At 34.7% G+C, this 14,147-nt stretch overlaps 1 protein-coding gene across 8 annotated transcripts in view; it reads right to left on the bottom strand.

Moving 5' to 3' along the window:
- ECT2 (epithelial cell transforming 2) overlaps nt 1-14,147 on the bottom strand; it is a 63,909-nt gene that overhangs the window by 22,816 nt on the left and 26,946 nt on the right. For all 8 annotated transcript variants that reach the window (XM_019946268.3, XM_019946272.3, XM_073803912.1 and 5 more), the window contains 6 exons: nt 11,184-11,252; nt 9,927-10,037; nt 9,190-9,286; nt 7,031-7,112; nt 4,227-4,305; nt 3,715-3,834 (listed from right to left, as the gene is read on the bottom strand). In XM_019946268.3, coding sequence (XP_019801827.1) covers nt 3,715-3,834; nt 4,227-4,305; nt 7,031-7,112; nt 9,190-9,286; nt 9,927-10,037; nt 11,184-11,252 — 558 coding nt within the window. The remainder of the gene's footprint in view (nt 1-3,714; nt 3,835-4,226; nt 4,306-7,030; nt 7,113-9,189; nt 9,287-9,926; nt 10,038-11,183; nt 11,253-14,147) is intronic.

Genomic DNA, 14,147 nt, shown 5'->3' with positions numbered 1-14,147 from the left:
ACTTTCAACAATGGACAGATCATCCAAAATGAAAATAAACAAGGAAACACAAGCTTTAAATGATACATTAAACAAGACGGATTTAATTGATAGTTATAGGACATTCTATCCAAAAACAATAGAATACACTTTCTTCTCAAGTGCTTATAGAACATTCCCCAGGAGAGATCATATCTTGGGTCACAAATCAAGCTTTGGTAAATTTAAGAAAACTGAAATCGTATCAAGTTTCTTTTCTAACCACAACGCTATCAGACTAGATATCAATTACAGGAAAAAATACAAACATATGGAGGCTAAACAGTACACTAGTGAGAACCAAGAGATCATTGAAGAAATCAAAGAGGAAATCAAAAAATACCTACAGAGCTTCCCTGGTGGCGCAGTGGTTGAGAGTTTGCCTGCTGATGCAGGGGATGGGGGTTCGTGCCCTGGTCTGGGAGGATCCCACATGCCACGGAGCGGCTGGGACCGTGAGCCATGGCTGCTGAGCCTGCGCGTCCGGAGCCTGTGCTCCACAACGGGAGAGGCCATAGCAGTGAGAGGCCCATGTACCACAAAAAAAACAAAACAAAACAAAAACCTAGAAACAAATGACAAGGAAAACACGATGACCCAAAACCCATGGGATGCAGCAGAAGCAGTTCTAAGAGGGAACTTTATAGCAATACAATCCTACCTCAAGAAACAAGAAACATCTCAAATAAACAACCTAACCTTACACCTAAAGCAATTAGAGAAAGAAGAACAAAAAAACCCCAAAGTTAGCAGAAGGAAAGAAGTCATAAAGATCAGATCAGAAATAAATGTAAAAGAAATGAAGGAAACAATAGCAAAGATCAATAAAACTAAAAGCTGGTTCTTTGAGAAAATAAACCATATTGATAAACCATTAGTCAGGCTCATCAAGAAAAAAAGGGAGAAGACTCAAATCAATAGAATTAGAAAAGAAATAGGAAAAGTAACAACTGACAATGCAGAAAATACAAAGGATTATGAGAAACTATTGCAAGCAACTATATGCCAATAAAATGGACAACCTGGAAGAAATGGACAAATTCTTAGAAATGCACAACCTTCCAAGACTGAACCAGGAAGAAATAGAAAATATGAACAGACCAATCACAAGCACTGCATTTGAAACTATGATTAAAAATATTCCAACAACAACAAAAAATAATAAAATAAAATAAAAAATATTCCAACAAACAAAAGCCTAGGATCAGATGGCTTCACAGGTGAATTCTATCAAACGTTTAGAGAAGAGCTAACACCTATCCTTCTCAAACTCTTCCAAAATATAGCAGAGGGAGGAACACACCCAAACTCATTCTACGAGACCACCATCACCATGATACCAAAACTAGACAAAGATGTCACAAAGAAAGAAAACTACAGGCCAATATCACTGATGAACATAGATTCAAAATTCCTCAACAAAATACTAGCAAACAGAATCCAACAGCACATTAAAAGGATCATACACCATGATCAAGTGGGGTTTATCCCAGGAATGCAAGGATTCTTCAATACACACAAATGCCCATTGACAGATGAATGGATGAAGAAGATGTGGTACATATATACAATGGAATGTTACTCAGCCATAAAAAGGAACAAAATTGGGTCATTGTAGAGATGTGGATGGATCTAGAGACTGTCATACAGAGTGAAGTAAGTAAGAAAGAGAAAAATATTGTATATTAATGCATATATGTGGAGCCTAGAAAAATGGTACAGATGAACCAGTTTGCAGGGCAGAAATAGAAACAAATATGTAGAGAAGAAATGTTATGGACACCAAGGGGGAGAATGGTGGTGTGATGAATTGGGAGATTGGGATTGACATATATACACTAATATGTATAAAATGGGTAACTAATAAGAACTTGCTGTATAAAAAAATAAATAAAATAAAATTGAAAAATTAAAAAAAAAAACTCAAAAACCCTAAAAAACAAAGAGTCATGTGCCACAATGTTCATTCCAGCTCTATTTATAATAGCCAGGACATGGAAGCAACCTAAGTGTCTGTCCATCAACAGATGAATGGATAAAGAAGATGTGGCACATATATACAATGGAATATTACTCAGCCATAAAAAGAACAAAACTGAGTTATTTGTAGTGAGGTGGATGGACCTAGAGTCTGTCATACAGAGTGAAGTTAAGTCAGAAAGATAAAAACAAACACCATATGGTAACACATATATATGGAATACAAAAAAAAAAAGGTTCTGAAGAACCTAGGGGCAGGACAGGAATAAAGAAGCAGACGTAGAGAATGGACTTGCGGACACGGAAAGGGGGAAGGGTAAGCTGGGATGAAGTGAGAGACTGGCATGAACATATATACACTACCAAATGTAAAACAGATAGCTAGTGGAAAGAAGCCACATAGCATAGGGAGATCAGCTTGGTGCTTTGTGACCACCTAGTGGGGTGGGATAGGGATGGTGGGAGGGAGATGCAAGCGGGAGGAGATATCGGGATATATGTATATGTATAGCTGATTCATTTTGTTATAAAGCAGAAACTAACACACCATTGTAAATCAATTATACTCCAGGGCTTCCCTGGTGGCGCAGTGGTTGAGAGTCCGCCTGCCAATGCAGGGGACACGGGTTCGTGCCCGGGTCCGAAAGGATCCCACATGCTGCGGAGTGGCTTGGCCCGTGAGCTATGGCCGCTGGGCCTGTGGTCCGCAACGGGAGAGGCCACAACAGTGAGAGGCCCGCGTACCGCAAAAAAAAAAAAAAATTAGACTCTAATAAAGATGTTAAAAAAAAAATACTAATGTGCATGATACAAGAGGGTAGCACTAGATAAGAAATGAAGTAGAAAGGAATAAAAGGAAGAAGTATAAATTTTAAAGAAAAAGGCAACTCATCAAAATCACTTCAATGAATGCAACAAAAAGTTACCCAATAACACAAATGTCAAATGAGTCTCCTGGTTAATGACTTTATCATTAGAAGATAGAATGTGTTCTATTTTCTGAGATGAAGGAAAATACATTCCTTTATATCCCCCAATTAGACTGTTTAGTTGATTAAAAATACACAAATAAAAGAATGAAAGAAAGGGGTTGAAAAAGCACATAAATATAATTCAATCTGCCTGTAGGAGTAATATGGGGAAAAAATTTAACTTGGATAGATAAGAATTTTAGAATTAGAATCATTGCACCGCATCTGATAAACTGACCCTTAACTCACTCTAAAACCTGGAGACTTAAGGAAGAAATCAGGGGATTATAAATTCATTGTATTAAATAATCCACTTATCTCCTTCTTCAACAAAATACTGATTTCTTTGCTAGAAAAATCTACTTAAATTTCAAAAAGAACTCATAATTATTTTGTAAATCTTGAAGAAATATACATAGATATAAGAAGTTCCTAAAATTCTTCACCTAAGCATTTATTTGCATGGAAATAAACTAAATTTTCATTGTGACTTGGATCTGAAGTCATAAAAAATCATCACATTTCTTAATATTAGGCCTTCTCCTAAAAGCATTCAATTAATAGTATTAAGTCAACAACCAGTCTCATCAAAAAAATGTGATTAAGTTCACTTTAAGCTATTTACTTTAATCACTTAATTAAATTAATTTAAAGTTACTGTAATTAAATCAAAGTTTGGTTTTAAACATTCAGTGAAGTCACACAAAACAGCAGTGTTATTATACTGTATTAAGGACAACTTTACCTCTAGGCAGTCATTGAAGAGGAAGAGGGTTACTTGTTCTCCTCTGTCACAGGGGTGCTCACCTAGAGAAATTGTTTCAACTCGCTGAACTAAGCTTCGGTGAGAAGATAAAAGATTAGCCTGAATAGATTGAAAATATTAATAAAAAAGATTACTTTATAGCAAATAATTTGTAAAAGTTATAATTTAAAAGAAAGTTGTGCTGAGATTCTGTTTATATTATAACTGCAGAATCTAAATACAGTTGAGCCTTTAACAACACAGGTTTGAACTGTGTTGGTCCACTTATACAGTTTTTTTTTTTCAATAAATAAGTACTACAGTACTACACGATCCATGATTGGTTGAATCCATGAATACAGAACCAAAGAAACAAAGGGCCAACTATAAAGTTACATGCAGATTTTCTACTGCACTGGTGGGGCGGATGCCCTTAACACCCAGTTGTTCAAGGGTCAACTGTTAACAAGAAAAAGAAAATAAGTTGACAATCATCAAAAATGAATACCTACTGGACATCCATCTACTTCATAAACAACATCGAAAATTTGCTTTTGAGCTTCTGTTTTTCTCTTATCCTCATTAATATGGCTGAAAAATTAATAAGGTTACTTTTAGAACAAGACTATAAAAACTGTATATACATACATCTCGTGTCACAAACAAAAATCCTTCCATGTGAGTCTATCTTAATTTTGATACCTGTATCAGTTAAAATATTCCCTAAAAGTATCCCACTACATTAAAAAAAATTTCATACAACCCTTCAGAGAAGTATATTTTGCTTTAGTCCTTACAATATTGTGTCTTTTTTAAAAATTATACTCACTATACTCACTCACTTCCTAAAATACGTTACAATGGTATAAACTTCAGGTTCTCATAATCTAAGTGTAAGTTCAGGTAAGGTTTTATGCAAATCATTCCTAAGTCATATGCTAATCATTTCACTGAAATAAAAATTAAGACTAATGGACAAGATGGAATAAGGAGGAAAAAAATATACTCTGCCTGAAACAACTAAAAAAATAAAAACAATCAAAGTATAACGAAACAGGGTTCTCAAGTCACTGGAAGTCAATTCCTGTGAGACAGGAAACAATGCAAGGCCAATTATATACTGTATACAAAAGATACACTTTACATACAAAGACATAAATAGACTGAAAGTAAAATGATGAAAAAGAGCACAATATATTCTCCTCAAGTGTACATGGAACATTCTCCAGGTTAAGCCATAAAATAGGCCTCAAAAAGTTTGAAAGGACTGAAATAATACAAAGTATATTTTCCATAAACAATGAAGTAAAATCAGAAACTGATAACAAAAGGAAACTTTGAAAATTCACAAATATGTGGGAATTAGCCAAAACACTCCTACACAACCAATGGGTCAAGAAGTAATCACAAGGGAAATTAGAAAATACTTTCAGATAAACAAAAACAAAATTTATGGAATATGACTAAAGCAATGCTTAAAGGGAAATTTATAGCTATAAAAGTGTACAATTAGGGGCTTCCCTGGTGGCGCAGTGGTTGAGAATCTGCCTGCCAATGCAGGAGACATGGGTTTGAGCCCTGGTCCAGGAAGATCCCACATGCCACGGAGCAACTAAGCCTGTGCGCCACAGCTTCTGAGCCTGCGCTCTAGAGCCCACGTGCCACGACTACTGAAGCCTGCATGTCTAGAGCCTGTGCTCCACAACAGGAGAAGCCACCACAATGAGAAGCCCGCACACCGCAATGAAGAGTAGCCCCTGCTCACCGCAACTAGAGAAAGCCCCCGCACAGCAAAGAAGACAACAATGAAGACCCAGTGCAGCCAAAAACAAATAAATAAATAAATTTAAAGAAGTGAAAAAAAAAAGTGTACAATTAAAAAATTGATCTCGGGGCTTCCCTGGTGGCGCAGTGGTTGAGAGTCTGCCTGCCGATGCAGGGGACACGGGTTCGTGCCCCAGTCCGGGAAGATCCCACATGCCGCGGAGCGGCTAGGCCTGTGAGCCATGGCCGCTGAGCCTGTGCGTCCAGAGCCTGTGCTCCACAACGGGAAAGGCCGCAACAGTGAGAGGCCCGCGTACAGCAAAAGAAAAAAAAAAAGATCTCAGATCAGTTTCCTAACCTTCTACTGTAAGACACTGGGGAGGAAAAAAGAGCAAGCTAAATCTAAAGCAAGCAGGAAAAAAGAAATCATAAAGATCAGAGTGAAAATGAATGAAATAGAGAATAGAAAAAAAATCAACAAAACTAAAAGCTTTTTTCTTTTATGAAAATACGTTAACACTCACTGCTTAATTCGTAGTTTGTAGAAAGGATCAAGTTAAATAACGTGTGAGTACGTTAAACCACAAAGTGTTGAAAAACACTATTATCCTGATCGCAAAATAACAAAGCAAAAGCATGAAGGCTGGCTGATTAACATATAATATACAAACATAAGCAAAAGCCAAAATATGCATAATGCTTTCAGCAGCAACAGAAGCTGGTATTCATTAATTTGAGCATTATGCCACTGCTGGATCCTTTCACTAGAGATAGTAATCTTTCTCTCTAGGAGCTCCTTTGCAAGTATTTTTAAGAAACGCTATTTCACATAGAAGCACCTCATGGAATCTCAGAAATCATTTAAATCTATTGAATATGTTTATTATGTAAAGCTCAAAGAAGTGAAATGCCCTCGCCCTTCATGAAGCAAAACAATTAACAGCAACAGAGTTTTCAATTTTGATCATATTAGTCAGGAAAAAATCATTTCTGATCAATACTATGTCTTCAAGTTAAACCTACAGTAAACAGCTTAAGTTTAACAATCAAGTTCCCTAGTAAATTTCTTTGAGTTTATACTTCTAATACATCTCCAACAAACGGTATCAATTTAATTCCATAGAATTCAAAGTAAGAAACAAAAAGTCAAAGCTAATGTGAAAAAAGTATTATAAACTTCTTCTTTACATCATGGTCAAATTCCTAATTTCTATTTGGGTAGTTTATAAGAATATGAAGACAAAAACAAGCTAAGACTGGAGGTATATGAAGAAAATGTCTACTAGTGTATTTTTTACAATTTTCAAATTTCTAAACCATTGTTACTCTCTGCATAATAGTTCAATACCTTCAGAAATATGTTTTAAATTAATTATTGTATGCTTAACAGTACTTCTAACATTTTAATGTGTGACTACACTACTATAAAATAATTTAGATACTATTACAGAATTATGCTACTGATATTTTTCTCACCATTTATGATTCTAGTTGTTCTACCAATTCCATTCTAAATCTAAGGAGCAATAAAAAATTGAAATAATGTACTTACGTCATTACTTCCTTTAGTGATCCAATAGCTTTTTCTAGAGTGCTTTTGTCAGGATTTTCTTCAGCTGTATGCTTCTTAAGATCTGTAATGATAAAATGTTTTCTCTATGATTAAAAAAATTCATTGGTTCTCCAACTATGACTTAAAAATGCTGTCCATTTTGATACATACAGGTTGATTAATTTTTAAAAAATAATATCTAACTTTTACTTGTTTTATGCAGGCTTCCCTGGTGTTGCAGTGGTTGAGAGTCCGCCTGCCAATGCAGGGGACACGGGTTCGTGCCCCGGTCCAGGAAGATACCACATGCTGCGGAGCGGCTGAGCCCTGTGAGCCATGGCCACTGAGCCTGCACGTCCGGAGCCTGTGCTCCGCAATGGGAGAGGCCACAACAGTGAGAGGCCCGCGTATCGCAAAAAAAAAAAAAAAAAAAAAAAAAAAAAATGTTTTATGCAATGTTCCCTTTTAAGAGCTCTCTTCTTAAATGTATTAAAGTTGCCATGTTTTTTCATTGACTAAATTTCCAGAATATGTAACAGATTTTCTTACACTATTTCAATTCCCTTCTAGTAAAGCTTGAGGACTCCTAGATTCTTCAAACTCTCTCCATAGTGCTGAAGGAAAACACATGATTCTCAATTAGCTAAGAAATCATTATATATGCCATATTTCATAGCGGGGTCCATGGCTCCATCACAGAAAGCAGTTGGTGTCCTCAAGAGATGGTTTTGTTTAGTTTGTAGGTTCATGAGATGCTTACACTTTGACTCTTCTTACCCAAGTTGCTTATAATGTTCCATCTAACTGTTTGTTCCCCAATACCAGGCCCACCTAATCTTTTAAGTGGAATGATAGAAGAAAGGCTTAGAAATCAAGTTCATTTTAGTCATGACAACATTTGATGGAATTCCTATAAGTACTTAAGGAAACAATAATGAAGATAAATTTAAAAAATACCCTGCTTTGTAAAGTTAAAAGTTCATGTGTTCATATATTCTTCTTATAATCTGTAAAACAGGATAGCTTTTAAAGACTGGGGAAATCATCTTATATGTTAGTAATTCTAAACTACATTAGATAACCTCAAAGAGAATAAAAATGATCAATTTTTGTAGTTACAACCATAACTCATAGTTTAACCAATATACTTTAAAGACAATAGATTAAACAGTCACAAACTTAGCCTCCTTATCTGCTACACACACTACTGTAGTTAAGGTTTGGGGACCAAAATGCTTTATTATACTTATTCCTATTTGTAATTTAATTTTCATACTTAAATTTAAAAAATATAAAAATTGGGCTTCCCTGGTGGCGCAGTGGTTGAGAGTCCACCTGCCAATGCAGGGGACATGGGTTCGTGCCCCGGTCCGGGAGGATCCCACATGCCGCGGAGCAGCTGGGCCCGTGAGCCATGGCCGCTGAGCCTGTGCGTCTGGAGCCTGTGCTCCGCAACTGGAGAGGCCATAACAGTGAGAGGCCCGCGTACCGCAAAAAAAAAAAAAATAATTAAAAGTAATAAAAAAAAAATTGACTGTCCTAAAACTATTCACTACTTTAGTCAGGTAATATAAAAGCATATAAATATGCCTTTCTTTTCATGCAGGCATAATTTATTCATATTTATTCATAAAAATTAACTCTGCTATAAAAATCCCTTTCATTTATATCTGTAGTTTAAGTTTTAGAATAAACGGATGTTATGTTTCAAGAGTGTTCTGCACAATGTAAGAAAAAAAAGCATAAAATGAAGCAGAAAGAACTTTTACTAAGATTCAGAAAAAGACTAAATCACTTGAGACATATTAATCCTCTCTGATCTTGTAATTTTGTGGGTGAATTTCGTGTGGATGTAAACTGATCGTGAAATTAGTGATGCACCATGAAATATAAAACGACTTTTAGTAGACAGACAAAAAAGTACAATACTAGTCAATATAATTGATATCACAACAAATAAAGCATTTTAGGCCAGAGTGAATTTTTGTAGCACCAGTGATTATTCAGATTATCCATAAAGATATTTCCTATGTAAAAGATATAAGCTTTAAAGTTGAAATCTAAGAGAATTTTGAAAATGAGAAATTTTTCAAATTTTTTAGAACAAAACAATTGCATAGAAACATCCAAAATTGTCTGGAAACAGATCAGACAAGTACCATTTAAAAGTAATGCAACACTGGGTAACCTCTGTACTGGTCGGATGAGAAGTTCAACAAGGCTTTGCCGCCCACATTCTGGTTTAGCTTGGTTTATCTGAAAGGAATTAATTTATTCAATAATTATTTAAAAGGTTTTCTGCAAAGATTAGACATTACATTTACTAGATTACACTTTTATCATTTGTGCCCTGATAAGAACTAACAGAAGTAGGGTGGCAGTTGTTCTCTGGCAGATTACTGTGGCTAAATAATCCCCCAAGGCCTGAAATGGCCTCCTGGCAAGCCAAGGATTAACACCTTAAACAGAGAGTGAGTTCTCTAAGCACTCTTATACATTTCATTTGAGTTTCTCTTACATCTACACCATTCAAAAGAAAAAAAACAAATTTAAAATATTAATTATGCTGATACCATTTGGATAAACAAAGTAAGGCACTGGTAAGAAAAAAAAATCATTAAAAGCAAAACAAAACTCATTGGAAAATTTTTAGAGGTGTTTGAGAACTAAAACATGAATAAATTAAAAAACCACAGACAACATTCATATTCATTCAGCTGCCTCTTGGATCCTGCTTGTAGCATGTCAAAACTTGTGAAGCCAAACATCACTGCCACTCTCAGGTAAAGCTAAAGTTAACAGATAACATTAAGGTGTTCTTACATGGATACATTTTTACTAAAGGTATAATTTTAATGAACTCATTAGATTTTTATTTGAAAGAAATGCACATTACCTTCAGAAAAGCATGAAATCTTGGTTTCTGTTTTTCACATTTAATAATTGTTTCCTTGCTCATTTCAAAGAAGTTCACAAATGGAGGGTACGTTTTTACCAAATCTTTTGACTAGCAACAATTAAAAAAAACAACACATTAATTGGTAATGGATGTTACCCTTAGTCAATGAAACTTAAAGTTGAATAATCAATAGTCAAAATCTGACACACTGGACCCAAAATAAAAGTTTAAAGTAAGTTTCTTCTCAAGTTAAATACAGGAATTTATTTTATAAACTTTTCACTAACTACTGTGTTAACTGCTAAACAAAATGCATCAATTGGTACCCAGAGCCTAAAGCCTAAAAAGCAAATAAAGACTCAAAAAGAAAAAGAAGTATATTAAAGCTTATAGTATTGATATAAACATGACAAAGTTTTAAAACTTCTATAAGTTCAGAATATAGTAATTATAGTTGATCTACACAGAATCCAAGAACATGCTATTATCTACTGAAGGATCCAAACCACCATTAAAAGACCAACTGTACTGGGTAATTTTTAGGTAAAATGAAAACAAAAAAAAGGAAAATGTCTTGACTAATTGAGACTAACAGGTATCAAAAAGATATGGGACGATAATTTGCATATTTGGAATTCTCAACCAACCAGAAAAAAAACATCTAAGGGATATAGGGTAAAGATCAAAGTTAGGAGACCTCGGAAAACAAAAGTAAATGGGCAAGAATCCAAGGCAGTGAAACTTACAAATCATATCCAAAGAGACTGAAAGAAATTTATAAATCCTATTCACAGCATCTCATCCAAAATTAATATACTTTATTTGATAAACTATGTTGTTCTTATCTTAGAGAAGAAACAGTTCATTAAAAACTTTTATGCAGACACAAAGACAGTAAAAACTGCTATCAACTAAGGAAAGAAATGACTAAAACTCGATTACTGAAAATTCCAAAAAAATCATTAATCTGTGGCTATTTATAAGAGGCAAATAACATATATATAGTAAAATGTTTGTAGCACAATACAACAATTAGTGTTCCTAATGATGACCTTGAGCTATCAAGAAAGTGTTAGACTGTATAGAGAAGCCATGTTTCAGAAGAGAAGAACACTTGCAATATATTTTACAAACACAACTATGTCAAAGTGTTTAAAAAGCTCTCACATTTAAACAGGTAACTTTCATTCCCTGTCAGTCCTTGTTGAGATGATACTTTAATCTGAAAACTTAAAAAGGAAATAAAATACTTACATATTTAAGAAAGATATCACCAATACTTTTGCTCTCATCCCAATTAACAATAAGGTCTTCAAGATCATCCTGAAAAAACACAAAATGGGACAAGGAGATTGATTTTGACAATCTCTTTAACATCTTTTTATATTTAAGATATTCGTTTGAAAGATGCACTTTACAATGTATCTTAATTTGATGTGTATAACAATTAATAACATTCTTTCTCCTCAACAAGAAATTAACTTTTTGACTATGAGGAAAATATCCTTTGAAAAATAATTAAGAAAATATAAAGAATGTCAAGTCAATAAGATTTAAGTCTAGGGACTTCCCTGGGTGGCGCAGTGGTTAAAAATCCACCTGCCAATGCAGGGGACAAGGGTTCGAGCCCTGGTCCGGTAAGATCCCGCATGCTGTGGAGCAACTAAGCCCGTGAGCCGCAACTACTGAGCCCACACACCACAATTACTGAAGCCCACGCACCTAGGGCCCATGCTCCGCAATAAAAGAAGCCACTGCAATGAGAAGCCCGCGCACCGCAACGAAGAGTAGCCCCCACTTGCCGCAACTAGGAAAAAGCCCGTGCACGGCAGCAAAGACCCAATGCAGGCAAAAACAAATAAATAAATTTATTTAAAAAAAAAAAAAGAAGACTAAGTCTAACTTCCCAGTATGATGTGGTAGTTCAGTATCTTTTCTAATTATTAACTATAAAGCTGATGGTGTGATTAATTATAGAATTAATTAATTATAGAAAACTACTTTCGATCTTGCTGCTGAAACATCAGCCATTAGAAACTGTAATCTATAAAGGGGTCAGCAAACTTTACTTAAAGGGCCAGAAGGTAAGTATTTTAAGGCTTGCAGGCCACATGGTTTCTGTCACACGTCCTCAACTCTGTCCTTGTAGAGTGGAAGGAGCCATAGATAATACATAAATGATTGTGTGTGGCTGTGTATCAATAAAACTTCCCTTACCAAAACAAGCAAAACTTTACCAAAATCCTAAATTGGCTGGATTTGGTCCACTGACTACAGTTTGCTAATCCCTGGCCTATAAAATTTCTCAATCATCATCCTAAAATACTATATATTTTCAAAAATTTAGAAGACACCCTAAAAGCTTTCTAGGATAATAAAACAAAACACAAATCAGATGATAAAATGAGATACCAAGAAATGACATGCCCTAATTGAAATCCTAAAAGTGACTTTAAAGTAGAAATTAATCAATAAACTTATACAAGAGCTTTTCAAAGTGTTATATGCAGACCCCCCCAAAACACACTTTTTTAGTGGGATCCACGAGATTAAACTATTTTTACTACACTACTAAGGCATTATTTGACTTTTTTATTCTAATTCTCTCATAAGAGTTTTCTAGAGGCTATATATATGATGTGTGATACTGCAACAGAATGAATTAAGAAGTAGGCAGGAGAAATAGTATTCTATTAAGCCAGACAGAAAAAAAAACATAAATCAACATCGCTCCTCACTATTTGTTTTGGAAATTAGTTATTTTTTAAAAAGAACACGTTATTTATCTATCATATAATGAGTCATTATTACTTTAAATTTATTAATGTATGTTTTAAAAATTGGATATCCACACTAAAAAAGATGAACTTAAACCCTCACCTCAGCCAAAAATGAACTCAAGATAGGTTCTAGACCTAATTGTAAGAGCTAAAACAATACAACCTCTAGAAGAAAATATAGGAGAAAATCTTCAAAACCTTGGGTTAGGAAAAAATTTCTTAGATATGACACCAAAAGCACATTACATTTTCAAAAATGGATAAATAGGACTTCATCAAAATTAAAAATTTTGGTACTTCAAAAGACACCACTAAATAAATGAAATGACAAGCAATGACAGGGTGGGAGGAAATTTCTGCAAAACACATAGCTGATAAAGGACTTGTATCTATAGTTTACAGAGAACTCTTACAACTCAGTAAGACAACAAACAACCCAACCAAAAAATGGGCACCAGATCTAAGCACACATTTCACAAAGGTAATATATGAATGGTTAACAAGAACATGAAAAGATGCTCAACATCATTAATCATTAGGGAAATGTAAATCAAAATAACTTCACATCCCAGAATGGCTATAAAAGAAAAAGGATAAGTATTGGCAAGAATGTGTAGAAATCTGAACTCTTATAGATTACTGGTGAGAATATAAAATGATGTAAAAACCTGGCAGTTTCTCAAAAATTTTAAATATAAGTCTACCAATATGACCTAACAATTCTACTACTCCTAAGTATCTACGGAAGAGAATGAAAGCATGCCCAAACGAAGATTTGCACATAATGTTCGTATCAGCATTATTCATAACAGCCAAAAACTGAAAACAAGCTAAATTTCCATCAGTTGGTGAATGGATAAAGAAATGTAGGATAGCCCTATAATAGACTATTATCTGGCCACACAAAGGAACAAACTACTAACGTACTAAATCATAGATGAAATTCAAAAATATGCTAAGTGAAAGAAGCCAGACATAAGACACCACATATTATATATTCATATTTATATGAAGTTTCTAGAAAAGGCAAATTCATAAGAAAGTAGATTAGTGGTTGCCTGGACCAGGGCCTAGGAATGGGGTTTACTACAAATGGGTATGAAGGATCTTAATGGGGAAGGTGAAATGCTCTAAAATGGATTTATGGTGGTGGTTGCATGACGTGGTAAAGTTATTAAAATCATTGAATCATATATTTTAAAAAGGTTGAATTTAAAGATGTAAAATGTACCTCAATAAAGCTGTTAAAAAAAACTGATGCATCTTTAAAAATACTATTAGATTTTTGTTTTAATTTCAAAAACAGTTAATACCAATAGATAAAACCCATATAGGGCTTCCCTGGTGGCGCAGTGGATGAGAGTCCGCCTGCTGATGCAGAGGACACGGGTTCGTGCCCCGGTCCGGGAAGATCCCACATGCTGCGGAGCGGCTGGGC

The sequence above is a fragment of the Tursiops truncatus genome, chromosome 4 (assembly GCF_011762595.2).
Source record: "Tursiops truncatus isolate mTurTru1 chromosome 4, mTurTru1.mat.Y, whole genome shotgun sequence".
NCBI classification, from domain to species: domain Eukaryota; kingdom Metazoa; phylum Chordata; class Mammalia; order Artiodactyla; family Delphinidae; genus Tursiops; species Tursiops truncatus.
This window is presented reverse-complemented; position numbering and strand designations above follow the sequence as displayed.